Below are 26,878 nucleotides of genomic sequence, written 5' to 3'. Positions count from 1 at the left end.
ATGCTGGGTGGAGGCGGAGTGGAGCAGACAGTGGACAGGGAAACTCCCGTATTCCCAGGATTGTTCTGTTCGGGGGAGAAGCCCCCAGGTCCCCAGATCACAGCAGGGGAGCCTTCTGCTCTGTGGGATGTGCTTCATCGTGTACCTGGACGTGGGACCATCACAGACTTTGGAATCATCAGGAATCTGGAAGTAACTACAGCAGCTGGCAGGGCATAAGCGGGCTGGTTCCCACAGGCCGTGCTCACCGTCAGGTGTATGGATGCCCCGCCTCCCTCTCCCCGCACAACATCCTGTTGGGCCCGGAGTCCCTCCACCGGAGCTGTGGGGGCAGGGGGACGGCCGCCCAGCCTGTAATTATGATGGAGGGTGGGGGTTGTCCAGGGTGGTCTGCATGATCCTGGGAGCTATGGGTTTCCAGGACCAGCTTCTGCCTTCAGCAAGCAGATGTCTGACCACGCAGAGCCACATACACGCTCCCCACCGCACCCCAGGTGGGACTTCCTCCCCCTTCAGGGTCTCACCCCTGCTGAGCCTTGCTTCCTCCTCCGCCAGGGGCAGCACAGGCGCCCCCTCCAGGCTGGGTTCAGAGACCTGGGGAGGGGCATCAGCCAGTGTGGGGAGGGAAGGGAGGGCGGGCCTCGGGGTTCCTCTTTGCTATCAAACAGGAACCCTGGGTGTTTCTCAGTGGCTTCGAGGATACCGGTGAAAACCCCAGAACATTGAGTCATTGCGGTGGCCGCTGATGGAGAGCACTCATCCCTGCACCCTCCGAGAAGCAGAAAGACTGGACACTCCTCTCAGCTCCGCGGCCCGAGCAGCACATGGAATTGCACAACCTGAGCGCTCCGGCTCCCCGCTGCCTCCCAGCCTCTTCCCCAAAGGTGCCCGCGTTCCTGGCGCCAGTGCTGGGCGTGGAGTTCGCCCTGGGCCTGCTGGGGAACAGCCTGGCCTTCTTCATCTTCTGCGTGCGCACGCGGCCCTGGACCTCCAACGTGGTGTTCCTGGTCTGCCTGGTGGCGGCGGACCTGCTCCTGGTCGCCAGCCTGCCCCTCCGCGTGGACTACTACCTCCACCGGGAGACCTGGCGCTTCGGGCCCGCCGCCTGCAAGGCCAACCTCTTCATGCTGTCCGCCAACCGCTCGGCCAGCGCCGCCTTCCTCACGGCCATCGCGCTCAACCGCTACCTGAAGGTGGTGTGGCCGCACCACGCGCTGAGCCGGGCCTCGGGGCGCGCAGCCGCCCGGGTGGCCGGGGGCCTCTGGGGGGCCATCCTGGTCCTCAACGGGCACCTGCTCCTGATCACCTCTCCCGGGGACTCCTGCATCAGCTACCAGCTGGGCACGGGCTCTTGGGCCTGGCAACGCTGGCACCACGCGCTGTACTTCTTGGAATTCTTCCTGTCCCTTGCGCTCATCCTCTTCGCCATCGTGAGCATCGGGCTGACCATCCGGCGCCGGGGCCTGGGCGGGCAGGCGGGCCCGCGGCGGGCCCTGCGCGTGCTGGCCGCGGTGGTGGCCGTCTACACCGTCTGCTTCCTGCCCAGCGTCCTCTTCGGCGCGGCGTCCATCGTGGCCCTCCGCCTGCGCGCCTGCCGCGCCCTGGACGTCTGCTCGCAGCTCTTCCACGGCTCCCTGGCCTTCACCTACCTCAACAGCGTCCTGGACCCCGTGCTCTACTGCTTCTCCAGCCCCAGCTTCTTCCGCCAGTGCCAGGCCCTGCTGGGCCTCGGCCAGGGCTCACAGGGCCCAGCGAGCGATGAGAGCTCCAGCCAGCCCCCCGCCCGCCTCCAGGAGGCCTCCAGGAGGTAGGGGCCCCCCCGGCAAGCTGCAGGCGCAGGGCTCCCTGGAGGTCTCGCTGGAGTGAGGGACTGGGGTCTGCGGCAGTGCGGGGGCCTGGCTTGGAGGGACAAGGTCACTCCTGGACTGTTGTCAGCAGAGGCTGCCACAACCAACTGGACAAGGGACACCTGCAGGAGCCAGGTGGGTGGCAGGGAGAGAAGCAGTCTTGGCCTTTCTGAGACGTGTGTCCCTGGTGCCACCGCGAGGGCAGGAGGAGTCTGATGGCAGGTGGGGAAGGCAGGGGCGGCAGGAGCTGCCGGGCAGCTGCCCCATCCCGCCCGGGTCGGAGCTGATGGCTGAGAGCAGCTGCATTTTCTTACTTGTCCCTTTCAATAGGAATAAACTTCCTTTTGAAAATGCAAGCCTATCTTGGCTTTCTAAAGGAACCTGAATAAATGTCTTTGGGTCCATCCAGTCCTGGCACCAGTAGGGTTCAAAGGGAATGCCCCAAGGTGAAGGGAAACTCTGGGGACAGTGTGGGGAAGCCATCCAGGGTGCCATGCTTCTACACAACTCCTGGAGCCCAGAAGTGTCCTCAGGATCATGGGAGGGCACCCCTGCTGGGCCCCTGGGAGGTCTTACAGCCCTGCTGGGCCCCTGGGAGGCCCCCCAGCCCTGCTGGGCCCCTGGGAGGTCTTACAGCCCTGCTGGGCCCCCGGGAGGCCCCACAGCCCTGCTGGGCCCCCGGGAGGCCCCCCAGCCCTGCTGGGCCCCTGGGAGGTCTTACAGCCCTGCTGGGCCCCCGGGAGGTCTTACAGCCCTGCTGGGCCCCTGGAAGGCCCCACAGCCCTGCTGGGCCCCCGGGAGGTCTCTGGTCCTCTCTGGCCTTCAGCTTCCCTTCTACAATCCCTGAGGTCTTGCCCAAAGCACCAAGGACCAGGCCCTGCCCTGCTCTCCCCTGAGACCAAGTGGAGGTCACCACCCAGTCCAGGCTCCTGGCTCACTTCCAGCTCCCTCCTCATCCCCCCCAGGCTTTCCTCAGCCCCAAGTGCATGACCCGGGCCCTGACCCTGGCCCTACGGGACAGGACTGGGGTGAGGGCTGGGGCCTCAGGGTCACCGAGCTGGCTCACAGCTCTCCCCGACGATCATCTTGCCCACCTCTACCCCTTTCTGTTCTATTCAATATGCCAGTGTTGTCTGAGACCATCTGGGCTAACTCACCTGGTGGCCTGGGTTTCTCAGGCACAGGTGTGTAAGCTGGCATGAATCAGGGTTTTGTTCTTTTTTGCAGGAGGGGATAGTGGTTGTCCCTGTTGTCCAAAGGGGTAGTCACAGGGTGGGGACATAGCCTTCAAGGCTCCCAAAGGACTACTTAGAGGTCATTAAACCCCAAACATGTACCTCCTAAGCCCCATGTGTCCCCAGCCCTGACCACCTCAGAACAATAAACACCTCCCCGCAACACACATGTGCCTTCCTGCTGGGGAGAGGGAAGGGGCCGGGACTGGTTCTCCACTTACCACCCCAGACATGGGCCTCTAGGCCTCGAGTACAGGGACCAAATCCTCTCTCCCCCGTTTCCTTGGGAGTTTTAATCCACTCAGTCCAACCCTCTCACATCATGGACAGGGATGCTTTTCCACCTCAGGAATGGAGGCCAAAGCTCCAGGCTGTCCCCCACGCCCCAGGAGGGAGGCATCCAGGACCAGTGTGGATGTTGGGGTGGGAGATGGCGAGAATGTGTCAGAGGAGGGTGGCCGAGGGACAATGGGTGGAATCGATATTGGAACCCATTTCCTCAATGTATAGCCGATCCTCTTACCTTTTCTGAAGAGTTACCGGGAGCTCTTAGAAACTCAGCTATAAGAACCCAGCCCAGTGGTAGAAGGGGGTGTGCCATCGGGGCCCTCCAAGCCGTCTCCTCGTGTTTCTCTGTCCCCAGGGCCTCCTGCTCCACTCCTCCACTCTTGTCGCTGCCTTTTTCTCCCTGGTGGAGCCTCTCCCAGGGACGCCCTACCTCTCCACCCTCGGCCACCACGGGGAGAAGCGGGCCAAGCCTGGACCAGCTATTTCAGCCTGAGGTTTAGAATTTCCAAGTCAGACACTTATGGATGGCTCGAATGCCCCTGGAGGCTGGGGACTGAGCACTTTTCGTGGCGCCCCACCCCGGGGCATACTGCCAGAGCATCAGTGAGGGAGGCAGTAATGGGGGGGGGGTGAGAAAAGATGGGGGAGAAAGCAGGCTGTTGAAGTGCAGGATTGTCTACAAATGAGAGGGCAATGCCCGAGGTAGTGTAAAGTGAGCTGAAGGCAGACTGTATAAAGACCCCATTTCTACATTCTGGTTCCAAATAGCATAAGGTCCCTGGGTGGGCTGTCTACTCGGTGTGGATTTTGAACAGTGCCCTCTCTCTCCTTTTGCTCTGAATGTAACCTGCTGTCACTGAGGGACAAGCAAATGGCATCCATGACTCTGCTCCTGGGACTCCTGTGCAGAGCGGGGAGGGGGGATAGCAGGCAGGACTGAGTTGATGGGCATGTGGCCACTAATCATCCAGCATTTACTGGGCACCCACCAGAAGCCAGACACTAAGCTACAAAGGCAGACAATAAACTCTGACCTTGAGCCCTCCAGGCCAAGCCTGGGAGAGACAGACCTGCAAATGGATCGAATGCAGCCCAAGCCAGAATAATCCAGGGTACCTGAGGGAGCAATGCACCTGAGAGCACAGACAGAGCTAACTCTGCCCAGGTGTCAACGAGGTAATGCTTGGGAGCTGAATCCTGGAGGATGAGGAAAAGAGTGAAGGGAACAGCATCCCTGACGTGGGGAAGAGCATGAACAAGGGCACAGAGCTGCAAAACGACTCCGTGTGCAGAGAGGGGTGAAGAGATCACTGAGGCAAGAAAGGAGGCGGCCTAGGCACAGAGTTAGGAGTCAGGACAGGCAGGCTGGGCCCTGCGAGCTCAGGAGCCTGGATTGGCCCCAAGACAATCAATATGGCAGGAAGGAGAATATGTGTGAGGTTTTTAAGAAGTCAAAGATGACTAGTTTGGCATTTTCATCAGTCAACTCTGGTAACACTGTGGACAGACTGGTGAGGGGGTGTGGGAGTCGACCCAAGTAGGAAACAGTCTGTATTCCAAGCAAGGACCTGAATAAAGGCAGTTGGGGAGACTGTGCAGGGGCAGCAATGAGGCACAGTCTAGGTAAGGAAGATAAGGGACTGTAGGTGATGGATGGATGGTGACACACTGAGCACATAAGTAGTAGAGCCGGCTGGGAGGAGCAGATAGAGTTTAGACAAGTTGGAGGGGCTCGGAGGACCTCCAGGTAAACATGTACAGAAACCACTCAGGCTGGAAGTAGGATTTCAGAATCTTCCTCTTACTAATTCGGAGTTGAGCTTATGGGGATGGATGGGGTCACCTGGGGAAAGAGTGAAAAAGACTAAGAATCACCCTTTTAAAAAATCCCCACAAGTAAGACATGTAGAGGAAGACCCAGTAAAATGCCCAGAAGAAACCTCTAATAGGAAGAAAACCAGGAATTTTGCAGTAAGAACATAAAAAGGCAAGGCAGTCTCTCTGCTCAAGTATAGAGATTGCCCATTAAAAAGAAGAGAATGGAGACACCTTTTATGAGGGTAAAAGCCAAACATAAAATACCCAGACAGGCTGCAAAGTGCTTCATGAAAGAATAAAGCATTTTCAAAACTCCTAATTGCATGCTGAAGAAAGCTGATCTGAAAACAAAAGGATGTGCCCGGCCCGCGTGGCTCAGTGGTTGAGCATCGGCCTGTAAACCGGAGGTCGTGGTTCAAATCTGGTCAGGGCTCATGCCCGGGTTTCGGGCTTGATCCCCAGTAGGGGGTGTGCAGGAGGCAGCTGATCAATGACTCTCTCATCATTGATGTTTCTCTCATTCCCTCTCCCTTACTCTCTAAAATCAATAAAAATATATTTTTAAAAAATGAAAACAAAAGCGTGTGTTTGACAGTCTGCTCAAGTATCTTGGATTGAAAACCTGGATTAACAACCCATTGTCTGGTACTATTAACACAAGCTTTTAAAGAAGTGATAGACTGGCCTTAACTGGTTTGGCTCAGTGAATAGAGCATCAGCTCTCAGACTGAAGGGTCCCAGGTTTGATTCCAGTCAAGGGCACATGCCTTGGTTGCAGGTTCCCTGGCCCTGGTCAGGGTGTGTGCAGGAAGCAACCAATTGATGTCTCTCTCTCACATTGGTATTTCTGTCTGTCTCTCCCTCTTCCTTCCACTCTCTCAAAATCAATGGAAAAATATCCTTGGGTGAGGATTAACAAAAACAAAGAAAAGCGATAGACTGTCTTTTGTGTAAAACTTAACCCTTTGCACTCGCTTGCTTTTTTCTCGATTCCTTTATTCTACTCGGGATTTAATTTTTTAAATACCCCAGATTTTACAAAGCGCGGCAGTAGAATAAAAAACTGGAGTTTCTTTTCATACAAACTTATTTATTTGCATTTTTTTATATTTCAAATTATTGCTACATTCAAAGAGTAATTTTAATCTCGACATCCGAGTGCAAAAGGTTAATAATATGCAAAACATGTTCTGTATTGATTATAGATTCATAGATATGTATTAATTGTGTAAAATCATGCATTTGGGGTGATAAACATTAAATTAAAGAGAGTGCTTGCTTGTGAAATGGAGGAACATGGGAAATGGGTTCACAGGTGACCACCACTGTATCTGAAATTATCTTTGTAAAAAAATCTGGAAAAAAGAACTGTGAGCAGTATCTGAATGTTACTTAGCTTTCCTCTGGGTAGAGAATGACGGGGTCAGTGTCATGAGCAAAGAAAAGTAATATGATGACAACAGCTTCAAATGCTCAAGAAAGTTCAAGTGCGGTGACTGAAAACAGTGTCGGGTTTGGCAATTAGGTCACTAATGCCTTTATCGACAGCAATTTCAGTGAGTGGCTGGGAAGCAGGGGCAGGATGGAAGCCATAAAGTACTATAATGGGTTGAGAAATTAATGAGATTTGAAGCAATGGAGACAACTCTTCCCTCTTCCAAAAGTGCCTGCCAGCAAAGGGAGATACGCCAATAGCTGCAGGTGAAGCTAAGTAGAGGACAGAAGTGGTGGTGGTTTGATTGTTCTGGTTGTTGTGTTGACTAGATGGAGAAATTTAAATCCAGTGGTGGGAGAAGGGAGAGAAGGTGAAAATGAGGGGAGAGGGAAGGAAATGATGATAGAACAAAAACAAACACTCTGTCCCAGGCCCTGTACTAAGCACTGTACAATTTATTTAGTCCTGTGAGGTAGATACCATTATCCTGTCTTACAGATGAAAAGACTGAGGCACAGAGAGGTTGAGTAATTTGCCCAAGGTCACATAGCTAGTGAGTGACAGTCTGGTCTGAGTCAGGACATTCTACTGCAAGGAGGCGGGGGGGCGGGGGAGGGGGGGTCAGGGAGGGATGGATTCAGCATGCGGGTGCCAGAGGGTCCTCTAGAGGCCCGGGGGTGCCTCCTTGGGTTGTTGGAAAGGCACTATTACATACAGAGGGCCTTGGGGCGGCGGGGAAGACAGGTGAAGGGATTCTTAGACAGCTTGGCTCTGGTGTGTGTGAGCGCTTAGGGAGTGACAAAGGACTGGAATAGCTGGTTCTGAAAATAAGAAAACAAGCTCCTGACCAGCTGGCCGGTGTTGCTCAGTGGTTGGGTGTGACGTATGAACCAGGTCACAGCTCGATTCCTGGTCAGGACACATGCCCAGGTTGCAGGCTCGATCCCCCCAGTGTGGAGTGTACAGGAGGCAGCGATCAATGATTCTCTCTCATCATTGATGTTTCTCTCTCTCTCCCCCCTCTCCCTTCCTCTCTGAAATCAATAAAAACATTTTTTTAAAGAAAACAAGCTCCGCCGAAACCGGTTTGGCTCAGTGGATAGAGCGTCGGCCTGCGGACTCAAGGGTCCCGGGTTCGATTCCGGTCAAGGGCATGTAACTTGGTTGCGGGCGCATCCCCAGTGGGGGGTGTGCAGGAGGCAGCTGACCGATGTTTCTCTCTCATCGATGTTTCTGGCTCTCTGTCCCTCTCTCTTTCTCTCTGTAAAAAATCAATAAAAATATATTAAAAAAAAAAAAAAAGAAAGAAAAAAAAAAAAAGAAAACAAGCTCCTAGCCAACATATAAAGGGGCCAGTAAGCAAGCAGCGCAAAGGTACCTGGGGAGTCGGCACCCACAGCTATGGGGCAGCAACAGCCCCTGCAGGTCACATGGTTTCCTCCAGTGACCCCTGCAGTTCAGGAGCAAGATCAGAACAAGTAGGAGGTAAAACTTAGAAGAAACCTCCTGAGGAAGTTTGACCATAAAAACGCAGTCTCGGCAATGGAACTTAAGGTTGGTACACCTTGGCAGGTAGGGCATGGAACACTGAGCTCTACAGATCAGCTTCCAGAAAGAAGGAAATATTCGAGTCAGGATAAAAAGTCTAGATAAAAAGACACCAAGAACCACGGGGCACCTTAGCGATTCCATGGAGGGGGGGCTGCTGTGTTCGACCTTTAGGGCTCCCTCTGCTTCCCCAGAGCCTTCCCTGACCCTCTAGCCTCACTGAGCCCTCTATCCTGGAACTCCTCCAATTACTAGCACAGCCCAAGGTACAAGCTTCTCTGTTCTCTGGTAACCTCACGAGCTTATGTCTTGCTTCTCCAGGGAAACTAGTGAAAGAAACTTGGACTATCTCTCTCCCTCTCTTGCATTTCTGTATCTGTCTCTCTATCTCGCAGTCTCTCAGTCGCTCACAAATGCCAGCAAACAAGCCACAAACGGGTGTTCCTCCCAAACATGGGCTGGAGGAGCCCCGAGTGAGCCTGCAATGGCCCAGCACAGCAACTGAGGCAGAGTGTACACAGCGGTCAGACAGGCTGGAACCAGTAAGATACGCACTAGAGAATAACGTCTACCAGGCAGGCGCCAGCACTCGGCCTGGGAAAGAAAGGGAGAATGCAGGGCATTTGATCAGGCTCCCTTTGCCTTTTAAGTCAACTCAGACGTTTTCATTTCTGCCTTTCAGGCCCGAGGACGGTCTGAGAAGAGGGTGCTGGGCTTCTGTCTGTGGAACATGCAGCTCCTGCGTCCACTTCTTTTTCACAGGAGCCTTCCCCATGCACAGGGCACAGCACACGCCCTCTGCTTACCCGCCACGGCCGGCACCGGGCAGGGCAGTGCAAAGTGGTTGATGGGCAAACGTCTGCCTGTTGCTCCTCATACCTCCAGGTTTGGGGGACACAGGGTCAAAGGCCACCTATGGGAGTGACCTGGCCTCACAAAACCTCCATTTGGCTTATGAGACAGCAGAAGAAAATGCACACCCTGAGAGTCTCAGCATGTGGGGACATCAGGTCGCTGGCCTGGCCTATGACTCCCCCAGGCCCTCAGCTATGCGGGGGGTACAGCACCTGAGTCCAGGAGCACCTGATACTAGGGCTGTGTGCACCCACTCTTGACAGCTGAGCCACTGTCCCAGCAGAGGACAGCATAAACCAGGCATAATTTCCAGACGTTTATTGGAAACATGATACAAATTGATTAGTAGATGACATCTACTTACAGATAGATGGTGCACACTAATATCACTCTCTGAATGAATGGTCCTGGGGAAACACTCATGACAACTGATGCATGTTCTGGGTCACTGTTCTCTGGCAGGGAAACCAGAGATTGGGGGAGCGACATGGGCAGGGGTGGACAGATAACTGGGTCACAGCTTTCCTGAGGGGCATGATGGGGGGGGGCTGCTACATGGGTAAAGTCCCCCAAAGGAAGACAGGGACAACTGTTAAGAATAAAGGCTTTCTCCCTCCCTCCCAAACGCACTTTCCTCTCTGGGTAGAGTGAAAAAAAAAAAAAATCTATAGAAACCCAGGGGCAGTTCCTCCGTCTCCCCTCACCGGGAGCTCAGGACAGCATGGGGCATGAACACCAGGCTCGGACATGACACAGAGCAGACCGAGGTCACACATGTCCTGGTCTGGTTGCCCTCAGACCTGCTCCTCGCCCTCCCCAGCTCTGCTGAGTGGTGGGGAGCTGACCGCTGAGCTTGCCTGTCCCAGGCCCCCAGGTCGGCTAGCTTCCAGCTGGGTGTAGCTAACAAGAGGCACCTGCAGAAATCTGGAAGGTACACGCTAGGGAGAAGCCGGCCCCTTTCTCCCGCCTCTGCCTGGGGGGTTTCTGGCAAGGACCGTGCCTCCTTGTGGCTGCAGCTCCTGCTGGATAGGCCCCTATGGTCCCAGGTTCCTCCAGTGTTCCTGCGCCCCCGGCTCTCGGAACATGGCCTCTCCGTGTCCCACCAGCCTTCCAACTCACCTCGGGATTGCTCCCTGCTCCCGTTCGGCCTCTCAGCTTTTCTTGTTTCTGTGCTACAGTTACCTGGATTCAAACCCCTCTGTTTCAATCCTTAGAGAGGCTTCTGTTTTCCTGGTTGGACACTGACACAGAAACTGGGCTGTGGGCAAGGTGGACTTGTGCGAGGCGAGCTAAAAGGCCAGTCTGGTGTCCTCCTCTTTTGCACCCCCTCTAGGATAGGAAATTGGGGGCTCGGAGGGCTATGATAGAGGAAAGGGGAGATGACTTGCAGAGCTTCTGGGATCTCATCCCAGGGAGCACAGACCAGGCTCAGCGCAGCACCCACTGCGCATGTCGCTGTGGGCCATGCAGACAGACTGTATGTCCACCCACAAGCTCGCTGCACAACACTGACACATCACATACAATGGTGACACGGTGGCCCCAGGAAGGGGGTGGTTGGGAAACCCTGTCGGCACCAAGTGCTCAGACCGGCGAAGGCCAACGACGGAGGCTCCTTGGCGTCCTTCCGCTTCCCCGGAGTGTTCACTCGAATGCTGCGGGGCTTTCCAAGGTGAAGTGAGAGCATGAGATCTTACTCAGCATCCTCCTCGTAGGAGGGTGGGGCTGCAGAGCGGCTCTGACTACAAGGCGGAGGAAGAGCCTGCTCGGCACACGTGGCTCAAAAGGAGCTGCACCTGTGCCAGAGCCACATGTGCCCCGGAACTGGGGTGGGCCTCCCCGCTCCTCCTTCAGACCTGGCCTGGCCCCCGTCTCCACCTCTCCTGGGCCCGGTAACAAGGCAGAGAGAAGGAAGCTGGAGCAGCGTCACGGGCAGCCCACCGCTTCTCTAACCGACGGGCACGCTTCCCGTGGGTGAGGAGGAGTGGAAGGGCGAGGGGAGCATTCACCGTCCACCAGGCACAATAAATCCAGGGCAGGGCACGGAGAGACAGCTTTCCCGTCTCTCTCAAGAACACACCACGTGGCGTGTGCTGTGGAGCCAGTTGCACCCCCGGCCCCTGAATCTGGGTCTTTTCTGAAGGGGCTTCTCTTGGGAAACCCTAAGGGCAAGACCTGCCACCTCCTCCCGCTCACTGAGCTCCTCTGACACAGGCCCACCCGCGGAGCCCCAAGCCAAGACCCAGAATAGCCCAAGAGTTGGCAGTGGTGAGAATGTCCCCGGGTCACCCCCGCAGGAGCCTAAGATGAGAGCCAACTCCTCCTCAGGAGAGAAGCCACCGTGACAGCAAAACCAGAAGAGGAAAAGGCAGCTCACACTCCAAGCCTCGCCTTCAGCAGCATGCATCATCACAGCCTCTTTGCAGAGCGGCACCGGCTCTGAGGATCTGGACATCGAGAATGTCACGCTCATTTTAGTGATACTTCACTCTGCCTGGGACTGAGCGGGTGGGATCAACTCAATTGCAGCCACTCTGTCCTGCAACCGCCTGGCTGTTTGGGGCACCGACCACCAGCCGCCCAGCTGCCTCCCAGCTGCAGACCCCGGGGACAGCAGGAGGCCAGGCTCCAGTTTTCTCCTGGTGTTGGACCAGGTGCTCTGCAGCCTGTCCCTGCCAACGGAGGGCAGGGGAGTAGCCCGACCTCACATCTGCTCGGGGAGCCAGGGCGGCACCAAGTCCCTGGCCCTGCAGCTGTATGCACAGAGCACGGAGCACGGAGCACTGAGCACAGCCTGTGGTGCCACCGGGGCCGGTGCTGACAGCAGACAGGAGCCCAAGCCGGTGGAAACCAGGCTGCAGGCAGGTCTCCCGGGGCCCAGGCACAGGTGCTCGCAGAAGCGTTCGGGCAGGAAGGGTGGGGGCTCCTGGTGTCCTATTCACAGACCCACCTGCACACCCAGCTCTCTCACTGCACCTTCCGTGGCCAGATAATTCCATCTGCTTAAAAAAGAGCTGGGTGATCTGTAACGTGTTGAAGGAGCAACCTGGCTGCAATGCCCCGTCGGCTGGTCTGGCCGTAAGCGAATGGGGCGACACGCAAGTGGCTTGTCACAGTGACAGACATGCTTGGCTCAGTGTAAACACCTGCTCCAGCGGGAGCTGTCAGGGACCAAGCAGAAGCAAGCAGAACACCAACTTCTCTTCAGTGACAAAACACAGACAATATGAAGAGTGCACAGGCTTCCCAAAGACACTTTTCTTATCATTTGTCAGAACCTCAGGTAGGTCTGTACCTTGGAAGGTAGGGAAGGGATTAAATATAGGATGCGGGAGGTACAGAGGAAAATTTCCCCATTAAAAAAAAACTACTATGAAGCCAAGTGAGAAAAAGCCAGTGACAGTAGCAGCGAGGACAAGGGGAATATTGTGAATTGCATAAACACTGGCACATTTGTTAAGAAAAAATCCATTCAGAAAGATGCCATGTCCCTCCTGTACACAGTCATACAGCTTACAACAGAGCTGAGCTGGCGCATGCAGGGCAGCAGTGGCTCGGAGCTCTCAGCCGCCCCCCCTGGGCCCCAAGAGCTGCTGTGCGGGGTGCAGGGTGTGAGAAGGGAGGAGGCGGAGTGGCTCTCTCTTTCCCTCAGTTCTCAGGCAGGTCTCTGGGGGACAGCGAGGTCTCTGAGGAAAGCGAGGTGACACTGATTCACACAGGGAGACTCAGCTTTTTGGACGTGCACCCCTACAGTTCCTTCCCCCTCCCCCCTCATTGAGTCTCCATGGGGTGCACACGGAGGTCTCCCACTGAAATGCACTGGGTTTGGGGCCGCCTCCTTCCCAGGCACGGCCATGAACATCAGCAGGGCAGTGGAGCAAGTCTTGGATTATAGGATGAAACAGGGGTAGCTCAGTCTGATACGCAGCATGTGAGTTCTGGAAAAGGAAAGAAAAAGGGTCAAAGTTAAATGAGTTCTGATGGCAGAGGCAAAGTGAGGAGGGATGAAACCAGCCCTCCCACCGACATGGCCACCTTCGAGGGAAGGAGGCTGGGCAGGAACTCAAATAAAAGCTCACAATGCAGTGTAAGGCTGGACCAAGGGAAACTTTCATCGAGGCAAGAAAACATGTGAATATTACTGAAGTGTTGAAAGCTGGGTCTTGGCTGGGCAGATTTAGTCATCACTGCAGGTGCAACCCCTCCGCTGGCCAGTGCTTATCTGCTTATCAGACTGACATCATGGAACCCCTGTGGCCAGAGGCTAAGGGGCGGGGAACGCACTGGCGGGAGGAGGCGCCACTGGCTCTGAGGTAAGCATAATTAATCATAAGGATATGGGCACTCAGATGCTAGAAACACAATTTTTTGTAGGGGGGGAATAAACCTCAAACACCCACAGGGTCCCTCATTCTCACCCTCTCCACTTCCCCCAAAGACCTTCAACTCCCCTGTCCCAGAGCTGGGCACCTACAGACTCTCAGCAGAAATGAGTAAGTGAAAAGCAGAAGTGGCTGGAAACCATATCATCACCATCTGGTATTATCAGTGGGTTGTGAAACCTTTGGCTTGGTTATTAGAAAAGTGGCGTGGAGGGAAGCGGGGCTTGTTTGCTGAGATGGGGATCAGGTCGTCCGGCCAAGGTGGCACTCGGCTGTTCTCGCCCATCGTGCATGCCACCTGCAACCAGCAGAGGATACGGGGACGCTCACCTTCACAGCCTCCCGCCCTCCTGAGGAAGGTCTGCAGGACGGAGCAGAGCTGCGCCTTCACTTCAGGAGCCTTTCTAGAACAGGGGAGATATATGTACACAGCCTGGTATTTGGTAGGGCTCGGCAAATATGTGTTCAATAAAAACCCAGGTGATTCAGTTAGGACGCGGGCTAACCTTTGCTTTATGGAGTCTACTGAAAATTATGTAACGGACTTACTTAACTTTCATCAGAACCCTGTCTGGGTGAGAAAGGTTAGGAAACTGCTCAAGGTCACACAGCAAGTAAGTTGAGGAATCAAGATTTGAACCTAGATCTTAATTCAGGTCAAGTTTTTCCTACTACACCAAGCTGCCTGTTCTCTATCCAGCCCAGTAAGAGCATACTATCCTCTTCAGTGTCTGAATTAATGGCTATATATGTGTCATTACATTTTAGAAGCCTCTTTATCTCTCGTTTTTTTGTTTTTTTGGGGGGGTGGGGGTGAGTTCTGTCATTCATTTATTTGCCCAAACCCTAATGGAATTAAGCCATCTGCCAGAAGAGCTACCTGTAATAGTTTCCCAAGTGTCTGGTCTGCCATGGTAAACTGTGCTTTCATCTCTTTATACTCAACTTACCTGCTCCAGTTTCCAAAGCAACCCTCTCCCCCCAGCATCTCGGGATCGGACATCCAGGTTCACACCAGCCTTCCTCACACTGGCCATGGCTTTACGTTGAGATATGTCACCTCTCTGCATTCCAGGCTGAAGAAGCCCAATGCTTATCACCTGCCCCCCAAAGGCTATCGCTTCACTTCTGGCTGCTCAGAAGTTCCCCAGCCTCACTGCATTTCCTTGAAGCAAGAACGAGAGCCACACGCAGCAGACACAGAGGTCCCCAGCAGGGCAGCCCTGGCAGAGGCCCCAGGAAAAGATCTACTGGGGGCAGGGAGCGAACCCACAACCCAAGTACGTGCCCTTGACTTGGAATCAAACCTGAGACCTTTGGGTGTGCGGGCCAACACTCTAACCACTGAGAAACACCGGCCCGGGCTGGCTGAGTTGTGAACTACCACGTGCAGGTGAGACTCCCAGGAGCCCAGTGGGAAACATCTGCCGGAAGGCTAAAGGACGCCAAGCAGCAACCTCAGCAGCTGTCCAGTGCTGAGAAGACCGAGTTTAAAAGTCAAGTTCTGCAAAGGTAGAGGGGATGGGCAAACAATTTGGTTTTTCCATTGAAATCTCATGGGACTAAGAAAAAAACTGAAATAAACCAGATCTAATAAAGCTTTAAACCAAGCCTCCACATAGTCGAGGTGATCTGCCAACTTAATTGCTTTCTAGAACAAAAATTCAATACTCTGTACAGGAAAATAACAGAAGCCAGAGTCTCTACAACTTTACATCCACACTGACCAGCATTCATTAAAAATTATTAGACCTGAGAAGCAGGAAAATGCAACCCATCACCAAAATAAAAGTCACTGGAAGATGATTAACGGATGATTCAGATGTTAGAATGAGCAGATATGGACTTAAACTATTTACTATATATATATGTTAAAGAATCTACAGCTCTTGCAGCTCAGCCACCGACATGCCATCCAGACTGAGGAAGACCCTGAAACTTCGGGGCCACGTGAGCCACAGCCACGGCCGCATGAGCAAGCACAGGAAGCACCCGGGGGGCGGCGGTAATGCTGGTGGCTTGCATCATCACAGGATCAACTTCGACCAGTATCACCCAGGTGACTTTGGGAAAGGTGGCAGGAGGCATTACCACTCAAAGAGGAGCCAGAGCTTCTGCCCAACTGTCAACCTTGATAAACGGTGGGCCCTGGTCAGTGAGCAGACACGGGTAAACGCTGCCAAAAGCAGGACTGGAGCTGCTCCTATCACTGAGGCGGTGCGATCGGCTACTACAACGTTCTGGGGAAGGGAGAGCTCCCAGAGCAGCCTGTCATTGTGAAGGCCAAGGTCTCCGGCAGAGGAGCCGAGGAGAAGATGAAGGGTGTTGGTGGGCCTGTGTCCTGGTAGCTTGAAGCTACATGGAGGGAAGTTCATTAAAATGTCCACAAAAAAAAAAAAAGTCTATAGAAAAATCTGGACATAATGGGTGACAAGATGATGTATCTTAGAAGAAATATAAAGAACTAAATGAAAATTCTAAAATTGAAAATATAAAATCTGAAATAAACAATTTGTTGGATTGGATTAAAAGCAGATTTAATACTATGGAAGAATCAGTGAACTTGAAGATAGATCTCTAAAAATTATTCAGACTGACAAAGGGTACATACCATATGACTCCATCATATAAAATTCTAGAAAACGTAAACTAATCTGTGGTAACCAAAAGCAAATCCGTGGCCACCTGGGATGGGATGGGGAGGGAGGGAGGCTAGATTATAAAGGGTGCAAGAAAATGTCTGAGGGTGATGATGGGTAAGTTTATTATCTTGATTGTGGTGATGGTGTATATATATGTTAAACTTGTCAAATTGTATATTTAAAAATATGTATAGTTTACTGAAGGTCAATTATGCCTCAGTAAAGCTATTTTAAAAAGAAATGATAATGGAAAATGGCTCTTTAGGGTTTTTAAAAAATCTGTGCTGGAACAGCATGCGCTGCCTTTAGAGATACTATAAGAATCATTCTACTTTGAGTTTAATAAAACTAAAACAAAATCATTTAAAAAAAAATGAAAACAAGAGGAAGCACTAGCTGGTTTGGCTCAGTGTCAGCCTGTGGACTGAAGGGTCCCAGGTTCAATTCCAGTCGAGGGCACATGCCTGAGTTGTGGACTCGATCCCTAGTAGGGGGCATGAAGGAGGCAGCTGATCAATGATTCTCTTTCATCATTGATGTTTCTCTCTCTCTCCCTCTCCCTTCCTCTCTGAAATCAATAAAAAATATATTTTAAAAAATTTTAATAAAATAAATAAAAACAAGAGGAAAATAAAACTGGTGTGGTCATATTAACATCAGACAAAATAGACTTCAAGACAAGTAGTAGTAACAGAGAGAAAGATCATTTCATAATGATAAAATGGTCAAAAAGACAAAAATTCTAAATACATATACAATAACAGAAATGTATATTCAATAACAGAACTTCAAAATAGATGAAGCAAAATTTGACAAACTAAATAGACAAGTCTGGTTGGAGTACAACACTGAGAAAGTCTCCAGAAAGTAGAGTAAAAAGACACAGAGAAAGAAAACTGGAGAAACAAGAAAAAAATCAGAGGACAGTGCAGGAGGGCCAATATCTAATGTCTTAACGATTTTTCTGCTGACTGCTCTCAGGTGCCTCTAGGTGGTCGGCCCTACTTCCCAGGACTCATTCTCGGCCTTGCTCACTGACTGCCCCGAAGAGGCTCCTGTAGGCACTCAGTGAAGCTGCCATAGGACTGTCATGAAAATAGTCTTCTCAGATACCCTCTTTAGGAACCGCCATCCAACAAAGTTGCCTTCAAGCCTGCTCCTCATTTTACATTATTTTTCATATTCATTAATATGTAAATAGTTGCTAATAAAAAGTATTTGGTTGAGGGAGAAGAATACATAGATTATAACTCAGATGGTTTCTGAGCTTAAAGAATGCTCAACCATCCGGAAGGGAAAACAGAAAACAGGAAAGAGCAAGGTTGAGAAGCTCAAAATGAACCCAGTGGGGGACCCATATCAACTAGACTGTGACAAATTTTTCCATTTCCATTGCTCTGGGGACTCTGCAGTTTCAGAAGACTTCTCACTCCTTCACTGGGACCCAAAGAGACTGACTGCTCAGGGGGATGCCCAAATCAATTGGTTTGGGGGATTGGTCTTTACTGCCCCGGGGGCGTCTAATACTGATGTCCCAGTGGCTTGCTCAGACATTTGTGCCTGTTCTTTTGATGGATGAGTTGAACCTATTCCAAAGAAGAGTGTTTTTCAGGGACCACCCCTCCCTCTGCTGTTTCTTCCCTTTTGTTTCCCAAGCATCAAAAAAACCTTGGGACCCAGCTTTCAAGTCAAAGGTTCACTTTCTTTCTCAAAGGTTCACCTTCTACGTGTCACTGAGAATGGAAGTACATAGGGATAGACCGGCTTAAAACGTTTCCTGTGATGACCCTTGCAGGTAAACAGAGATACTTTACGAGGAGGCCAGAGCTGGCCCTCAAGCTGAGGACCCTTGAGTAACTACCATGGGCTTCTGTCACCCTTCTAAGACCTCCACACTACTGAGAGGGTCACTGGTATAGACCTCTTACAGGTTCACACGCTAGTACTTCCCTCAGGGACAGGAAAGAAGTATTCGATTATTAGTAAACCAGGCATGGTCCCAGGGGTGGCTAATTTAGCATCCAACCAGAATACACCATAACACCAAGCTGTGGATCACTCATGCCTAACGTACTTGAGTCTGCCTTCCTCTACAACCCCCACCCCAAAGCTTCACACAGTATGAGGGAACATCCCTCCACTGCTCTCAGATAATGCTTCAACTATCCTGACCTCTCCTAGATACATTGGATACTCTGCTATAATTGCTTCACATTCAGTAAACCCTGCAGCCATAAGGATCCATTAAAAAAAAAAATACTGGGGAAGGGGGGGGGCACCTTGAAGGTACCTTTATGTACTTAACCAGGTTATATAACATTACACCTTGAGACAAGAAGACCAGAGGTGAGTCTAGGGTACTCAATGTTCTTCCATAAACAATGTTTTGGAAAATTCAAAAATATTATAGTCTTTGGAAATGGCATTAAAAATTTGACAGAAGGCAAGCTAGGCTGAAGCATGCCTAGGAGAGCCATCAGCTGTTCCTGGCCGTCTATTTTTACTGGGATTTGTGAAGACAGCAGATGCAGTCCCTGAGCGCTCTCTCACTGGTACCATGGTCCTCACCACCACCCATCTCCCAGGGCTGGAATGCAAACAGTTGGAACTGTTGAGTCACTGATTTCAGAAACAAGTCATCAAAAGGACAGTCTTCACACCCCAGATCATAATATTGTACTTAGAGACATCCATGTTAGATATCCTCTCTACATGGGAGATTGGGAGAAATAATATTACTCAATGTAGAAAGCAAATAAGAAAAAAATTAGATTTACAGTGGACTCACATACCCCAGGGGAAATAAGCCAGAGGAGAGCAGATTAAAAAGAAGCTTATTGTACAATTCATCAATTTCCTTGGCTCGGATGCCCGGACTCTGTCCCACTGAAAATACCTCTCGTCTGAGCCTGTCGCTTTGGTTTTCCTGACACACTGAGTAGTACCCCTGGGACCAAAGCTGTCATCTCCGAAAAGGCTTAACCTTTTGCACTCGGATGTCGAGTGTGACTCGACACGGTTAGCATTAGAATAAAGGAATGGAGAAAAAAGCAAGCGAGTGCAAAGAGTTAAGGGCACCTCCAGTTGATGCTCCCTTGGTCTACGTCACTACACAGCACAATCTGTTCTCAGCGGTCCCCACTGATGGAGACATGGTAGGCAGTCCTCTTGTCCCTGCACAGCAGAATGAAAGATCTGCTGACTGACCACAACTCAAGCATCTGACAGCAGGGGGCAACCAAGGACATCTTCTTAGTGGGTAAGGAGAGGATGAGATGCCTGTACAGCTCATCTGTCCCTCTCCACTTTGTTGTGTTTTATTTTCCTGACTCAGCCTTCACTCTGAAAAAGATTCCACTGTCTCAGGATCATGATGTCCCACCCCCACTGCTGTAGGGTCTCTAATTATGGGGCCTGCAGGAAGCTAAGTGAGTCTTCTCTATAATCCTAATTTCCAGTCTTCAATAAGCCTCTGAATAACTTAATCAAGGGCAATTTCTCTTTATAGATACTGGCCTCCTCTGATGTGCAACCATTTACCTTCGAGCAAGCGCATGCGTCATTTTTGAGAACCATACTCTTAGGTAAGGAAGCAATGTAGTTATAAGGAAAGAATTGACATTTTATTTATATACAATTCACATATGACTACAAAAACTTTGGTTGATATCCTAAAATTTCCAAAATAATAACAGTTCTCCTTTAAAGGAAGGGATGGAACTTAATGAGCATATACTACAAATTAGAGTCAGTGCTGGGAATAGCATATACTTTAGTTTAAACACATTTCACCTAAAGGTGATTCTGTGAATTTTCTCTTCTTTTTTCTTTCCTCTCTCTGAAACTAATATAGCTTCTATGCCCTAAGTGCCAAAAAAAGGAGGGGGCATAATATGGGCAGAGGAGTTTCAGAGAGGCAGGAAAAAAAGGTGAAGGCTTTTATTAGACAACTAGAGGCCTGGTGCATGAAATTCGTGCACTTGGGCGGGGGGTCCCTCAGCCCAGCCTGAGCCCTCTTGCAGTCCAGGAGCCCTCAGGGGATGCGACTTGCGTGGGGAGCGGGCCTAAGCTGGCAGTCGGACATCCTTAGCACTGCCGCGGAGGCAGGAGAGGCTCCCGCCACTGCTGCTGCGCTCACCAGACGTAAGCCCAGCTTCTGGCTGAGCTGTGCTCCCCCTGTGGGAGCGCACTGACCACCAGGGGGCAGCTCCTGAGCGTCTGCCCCCCCTGGTGGTCAGTGCACGTCATAACAACCGATCGTTCAGTTGATTTGCATATTAGCCTTTTATTATATAGGATGATGGCTTATACTTCACAGTCTGAACAAAGAAAAACACCCTCTATATTCCTCTCTATATTTACAAACACACCCATCTCCTACACACAGAAAACTAAATACCTCCCAGGTACATGCTGCAGTCAACACACCAATCTGGGTCCTTATTGGCCCAGGGGAAACAACACCGACCTTGACGTCTCAATCTCATCCCTGCTACTGGCTAGCCATGTGACTTTGGGCAAATCCCTTAACTTCTCTGAACCTTTTTCAGTTTTTTCATGATTAAAATGCCAGTTCCAGATGGGTACTAGACCTATAAGGGTGATCACTTCACAAGTTAGGCTTAAATGTCTAATCACTAGTGTAACTAAAAAATAAAAAATTTTAAAGTAACAAACAGACCTAACTGGTTTGGCTCAGTGGATAGAGTGTGGGCCTGCGGACTGACGGGTCCTGGGTTCGATTTCAGTCCAGGGCGCAAACCCAGTTTGCGGGCTCGATCCCCAGTGTGGGGCGTGCAGGAGGCAGCCGATCAGTGATTCTCTTTCATCATTGATGTTTCTCTCTCTCTCTCCCTCTCCCTTCCTCTTTGAAATCAATAAAAATATATTTTAAAAAATAAAATAACAAACAAAATAATAAAATGTAGGCTATAACACTTAGCCCATAAAGTGTTTACAAAATCAAATCATATAAAGTAAGTGAAGAATTTTTAATCATTATAACATCTTCCCTAAGGCAAACAAAGTCTGTGCTTCAGAGAGGAAAGAAACCAAGTGATTCATCCAAGTCCACACAGGAAATAATCAGAGATGTCAGCAATGAATCCCATCTGATTGCGAACACTCGGATGTCCGGGCACCGCCTCCATCCCACTGCTGCCCTTTCTTTGGGCTCCTGGACACAGAAAGGCTTTCCAGTGAAGTCTCCTCCATCCTGCTCTCAGGGCCTTCTCTACTCACAGCCACTTGGAGTTAACCAAGTAGGCCAGGTGGGTTGGTTTGTGGGCAATAAAAATGTCACCAAAGCACCAGTAAGTCTGAAAAGGAGACACAGGATTTGGAAAGCACCGTGACTGCGTGTGGCACGCCACGGGACCAACAGCTGGAGCGGGGGAGGGGGGCGGGGGCGGACACTGAAGTGTAGGGGACTGACAAGGTACTAGGTAGGTCTATATTTTAAAACGTCACTCTTTTTATCATTACTGACCCCCAGCAAGGGGCTTCTTATGCGTGCAGATTTTGTCTTCACCCTCAGAACTGAAGTCTGTGAGGGTAGGCACAGAGTCTGCGTGTGCCCAGTGCCGTGGTTAAGCTTACAGGGCACACCGAGTGCTGGCCCCCAGTCACCAGTCACACCAGGGCCTTTAAAGGGCTGGGCCAGGGCAGGTGGAAGATAGTGAGTTTCAGGAAGACAATGACACGCTGAACATCATTTTCTTTTAAAATGTCAGGTAAACCCTTTCTGCCAGCAGAAATCCAGACTCTTCCCATCATCTAGAACAGACGTCCTCAAACTACGGCCCGCGGGCCACATGCGGGTGTTTTTGCCGTTTTGTTTTTTTTACTTCAAAATAAGATATGTGCAGTGTGCATAGGAATTTGTTCATAGTTTTTTTTAAACTATAGTCCGGCCCTCCAACGGTCTGAGGGACAGTGAACTGGCCCCCTGTTTAAAAAGTTTGAGGACCCCTGATCTAGAACCTCCACCTAAAGACAGAGGGTGAGTGAAGGAGGCAAGCCACTGAGAAGGGGCCAGGAAGCCCTGAGGCGGAGAGACCTGGACATTTCAGTACAATCAGGTTTCGTTTCCTTAAATTAGTTCTGTCCATCAAAATCCTGTTTGGTGCGATCATCTGTCTGACTTGCTGATAATTAAGTGGCAATGCTAATTGATTTTATTATTGGATCACACAGGGCCTGGCTTCCCCATGAGTTTGTATCTATCGATTCTAGTATATGACAGCATCAACTATCCCATGAAAACTCACTATTAGCCTAACATTTGTTCTGGTATTTTGAGGTCACCTTGTAAATTCAGGTTAGTCAGCCTTCCATATCCCAAAGAAATAAGAAACAGACACATTATCCCAAGAAAAAGGTCCACTGGAAATACAAAAATGAGGACATTTTCCAAAATGTGTATTTCTGCTATACTCATCTCTCAGCTCCACACCCATCTATCTAAACTCACTTCTGTTCAATTAGCATTTATTGAGCACCTACTAAGTTCCAGGCACTGTGCTAGGCAGTAGTGATGCTGGGGCTGGGACTCTGCAAACACATTTCTCCTTAGCCACCAGGTTCCCTGTCACACCAGTAGGGGGTGCTAGAGGGAGCATGAAAGGCTTAAGGATGGAGAAGAGACTGGTTTTTTCCTCTTCCTGTCAGCATCACCCCAATAGCAGCTCCAGTTCCCAGCTTTACTTCACACCTGACAGATGCCAGCACCCACAGAACAGTGTCCTCTCGAGGGCTCTGAGTTCCAGCTCCTCAGGGCCCTCCTTGAGCTTCTACCTGTGATAACCCCAACTTCTTCCTTCTGCTCTCGCAACCCTGGGGATGGTGGCAGCTTCCTATGCCACCACCACCAACCTCATGTTCCCCATTTACCTCTTTTGTCCCTCAATGTCTGTCATACTGACTTTTGTATTAGCTGTTAAAATAACTCATGTAGGTTCTATTTTGCTGACAAATACAGTGCAGTTGGGAGACACAACTTTATTTATAACAGTGGTCAGAAGAACAGACTCTCATACCAGTCACACCTGCAGGGAAATCCCAATCTATTTATGTTGCACCTGGTAATTGTGAAAACTTAATTCATCTCTCTCTAGGTCTGGTTTTCTCAATCACTTTCATTTATTCAATTAGCATTTATTGAGTGCCTACTACCTTCCAGGCACTGTGCTAGGCAGACAGAGCTAAATGTTATGCAAAACAGTAAAATTCCCTGACCTGGGCCTCCTGTTGTGTGAATCCAATGAGAGCGCACAGGTAAAGCATGTCATCAGCCTTCCTCTCTGTACCATGACAGGAGAGCAAAGACAAATGGATCTTAAAGAAAAAAGTGTTTCAACAGCTGGGTCTCTCAGAAAATGAAGCAAGTGTCTCTTCCTCAATAAGGCTGAACATAACACCAGGGATTCATTATATGCCCTGTCCATTCCTCCTGTTCAGAGAAACAATGACCCTGTAGCAGCATTCATTCAGAAGAAAATGGGACAAACAGCCATAGAGAGGTAACACTACAAGAAGTTTTGTTTTTTTCTAGAATTCCCAAAGAGACAGTTACCCGTGATACAAGGAAAGAGCAACAGGAACTGCAATACAGGACTGGGACCCAAATGACCATGACCAAGGGGTGTGAGTGGAAAAGATACTTTTCTCCATAAAGAAAATATGTATATAGGCATATACATTCATTTGATACATAGATATCAAATAACCAGAACTTACTTTTTGCTTTCTGCAGTGAGACTACAAGCCCAGAGAGACCAGGGAAGTGATGAGATGGAAAAGAAAGATTCCTGATTCCATTTAAGCCTGAATGCAAGGGCCCCAGGCTGTGGGCAAGGAAAAGCTGGAAAGAAATCCCATCTCCACATTTGACATAATCATTCCCCCGTCTTCTGGTGTCTAGGCATTAGGCACATCGTGGCAATGATGGCCAGTGCTCTCATTAGCGAGGAAGTTGTTTCTGCGAGATTACTGTGTAGCTAAATTCTTGAAAGCCATATCTACAACAATTGATAAGCCTATAAATGCAAACTAAACTCCTCACCCTCAAATTTTTATTCATTTTGACATCATTATGACCATCAAAAGTCATTCTGGGGGAAAAAAAGAACACTATGGAAAATTATTACTAGAAGGTCAATTTTGCACCCTTGATCTAAGGCCTCATTATAAAAAATTCACTGTCACTGAAGGAATTTAGTGTTCCATAGGACATGAAAAGCCTGGAAAGGGTTTAATTCATAAATAAATGCCAACATTTAAACAACCAAGACAGTTTCAAACTCCAGGACTATTGAAATGAACACGACATATTGCCTGGATGCTTTATAGTTCCATTGGGAACATAATTCAATTCCACCTGAAATCATATGGCCAAGCCCAAGAGAAGTACTTTGGATAAGAGGTGATAGTTCTGTTTTTCCATTAGAAACAAATTGTTATTTCTGTATTTAGGACATCACTCAGGCAATTCCGTTCATGACTTATAGCACTCCTGAGCAATTAAAAACAATTATAAGATGAAAGAAGTAGGGGACAAATGTCAAATTCAGAACAACCCACGGAAGGCTGAAGAACCCCCGGGAGCACTGCTGTCTCAGACAGAAGGCGAAATCATCCCTTCTGCTCAAGGAAATATAAATGAGCAGTGAGTGTGCATCCCAGCAAGAACATTATTACCCAGCAGAGGCAACCTGCTAAATACACACTTCATCTCTGAACAAGCCTCCTAAGAGGAAGTGGAAGCAAAAATGTTCCTCTTGAAGAGGAGAAAAATCACCTGGCAAATGTCTTCACCATGGCACACGGCCACCTTCCCTGTTATTCCCCTCACCACACTTTTAGTTACACATTCTTAGATTTGGCAGACGATGCCTAGCCGTGGCCAGGGGCCACGCATATCAGAACGGCCCCTGCATTTCTGGGCTTACTTACCACCCAGCCCATTGTGATGACTGTAGTTTCTTTTCCCCAAGATGCTCAGAGTCGTGTGATTCGGGGTGGTTAGCATTCGCTTGGTAGTTGGCGTTTGTAGAGTTGGTGTAGATCTAATTACATTAGGTTTCTTCGAAGGATGGATCTCTGACGGAGGAAAAAAGGTTTCTCAACTCAGAACATAGTATTAAAAATCTCAGTGTTGAACTTCCCTGGTTAATAGGCACACATCTTATTTCTTAATGAGCTGAGAGTCGGTTCCTTAGGAGCCAGCCTGTTTTCCCAAGGACTTGCATAATTAATCAGCTTCAAGTGCTGTTACCATGACTGCTTTCCTTATCAAAAGTGAGCTGGTTCTTTCCTGCTAGCTGGAGCTCTAGCTTCATGTTGTCAGTACAAGCAAGAAAAAGAAAGAAAAGGGAAAAAAAATACTATAGAAGGTCACTTAAATACAAGCTCTACTAAGGGAATAATAAGGCATCTGACTCTTCAAGGTATTAGCAATCCAAAAACTATCTGGAGAGGTAGCCTCAGAGAAAACCACATCCGTGTTCTATCAAACCAGAACTTAGCAAGTGACCATGGCTGGTGCATAGAGCTTTCTGAAAAACAGGGTTCCTCCTCAGGTTCTGCACCCAGGGTATGGGACCAGGCTCAATCACTCCCCGCCCAGAACATATTGATATACATGAAATCTGACACCAAACTCCAACTACTAGAGTCAAGAAGCAGAAGAAAAGAGGATATAGCACAGAACTATAATGTGCATGTGGTATATGTGTGTTTAAGTGAAGCATGTTGTTGTCAGGCACACAGCCCAGAACCACTCATTCACTTTTTGGACAGAGTAGAGGGACAGCAATTGCAATACTGTAGGAATTGGAATTTAAGGACCTCAGTCTAGTACTGATCCTGAACCACCTCTTCTCCAAAGCTACACTTGCTCACTGATTCGGAGTTAACACCCAGGGTGCCAACCATGCACACGCCGCCCTTCTTTTCAGGCGAGGCCAGGATAACAGCCTCATTGACTGAAATTTAGGAAGAGCCTCTAGCATTATTAGAATTACTGCATCTTGTTCTGGGCAAAATCCTACACTTGTCGAAACTGGATCAAGTACTAACCAAAATATGGCGCTGATTTTTCTTTCTCCAAAATAGCATTGAAGGTCTGCTAACCTCATCTTAAAAATATGTATTTCTTATTGATTTTTAGAAAGAGAGGAAGGGAGAGGGAGAGAGAGAGAAACATGGATGTGAGAGCAAAACACCCATCAGTTGCCTCCTGCACACCCGCTACGGGAGATGAAGCCTGCAACCCAGGCAATGTGTCCTGACTGGGAATCAAACTGGCAACCTTCCAGTGCAGGGGATAGCATCCAACCGAGCCACACCGGCCAGGCTGCTAACCTTATTTTTTATTACAACCTCCACACTCTATGCTCCATCCAGACCAGGCAAACCTGCACTCCCTGAGCTTTTCAGGTCCTTGACTCATTGAGGCCTTTATCCGGTTCTCTTGGCCTCGTAAGAGAAAAAATATTATTTTCCTGTTTTTCAAATCCTATATATCTTTCAAGGCTGAGATCAAATATTGCTTTCTTCATGTAGGCTGCCTTAACACTCGTCAGAAATAACTACTCCTTCCTCCAAGTGCCCATTGCATATTACCTATAATTCCTTTACAGAATCCTTAACTGTCTTAACCTGTGTACTTTCCCCAGGAGACTAAGATTTTTTAAGGAAAGGTCTTACTCATCTGGGTGTTCCCAAACCACTTAGTATAGTGTCTTGTACATAGTAAATACTCAGAACTATGTTATGTAGGGATATAAGTCAGCTAGTAGGACAACTCAGCTTTGAGCATATCTGGGAG

The 26,878-nt window shown here is 49.8% G+C and overlaps 2 protein-coding genes and 1 pseudogene across 2 annotated transcripts in view; 2 read left to right on the top strand and 1 right to left on the bottom strand.

The window, feature by feature from the left end:
• Window positions 1-1,866, top strand: OXER1 (oxoeicosanoid receptor 1). The gene is given in 3 exon segments (XM_028140458.2): window positions 1-192; window positions 777-1,802; window positions 1,804-1,866. Coding segments are annotated over 3 exon segments (1,281 nt in total).
• A 10,637-nt stretch (window positions 1,867-12,503) lies between these two features.
• Window positions 12,504-26,878, bottom strand: part of MTA3 (metastasis associated 1 family member 3) — a 126,785-nt gene continuing 112,410 nt past the window's right edge. Inside the window, exons 16-17 of the mRNA XM_054728493.1 lie at window positions 25,003-25,149; window positions 12,504-12,964 (exon numbers count right to left, since the gene is read on the bottom strand). Coding sequence (XP_054584468.1) covers window positions 12,939-12,964; window positions 25,003-25,149 — 173 coding nt within the window. The 3' untranslated portion in view covers window positions 12,504-12,938. The remainder of the gene's footprint in view (window positions 12,965-25,002; window positions 25,150-26,878) is intronic.
• Window positions 15,317-15,787, top strand: LOC103305657 (60S ribosomal protein L27a-like; annotated as a pseudogene).

Source organism: Eptesicus fuscus, chromosome 16 (genome assembly GCF_027574615.1).
Source record: "Eptesicus fuscus isolate TK198812 chromosome 16, DD_ASM_mEF_20220401, whole genome shotgun sequence".
NCBI lineage: Eukaryota > Metazoa > Chordata > Mammalia > Chiroptera > Vespertilionidae > Eptesicus > Eptesicus fuscus.
The sequence above is the reverse complement of the archived record's forward strand: the minus strand, read 5'-3'. Positions and strand labels throughout refer to the sequence as shown.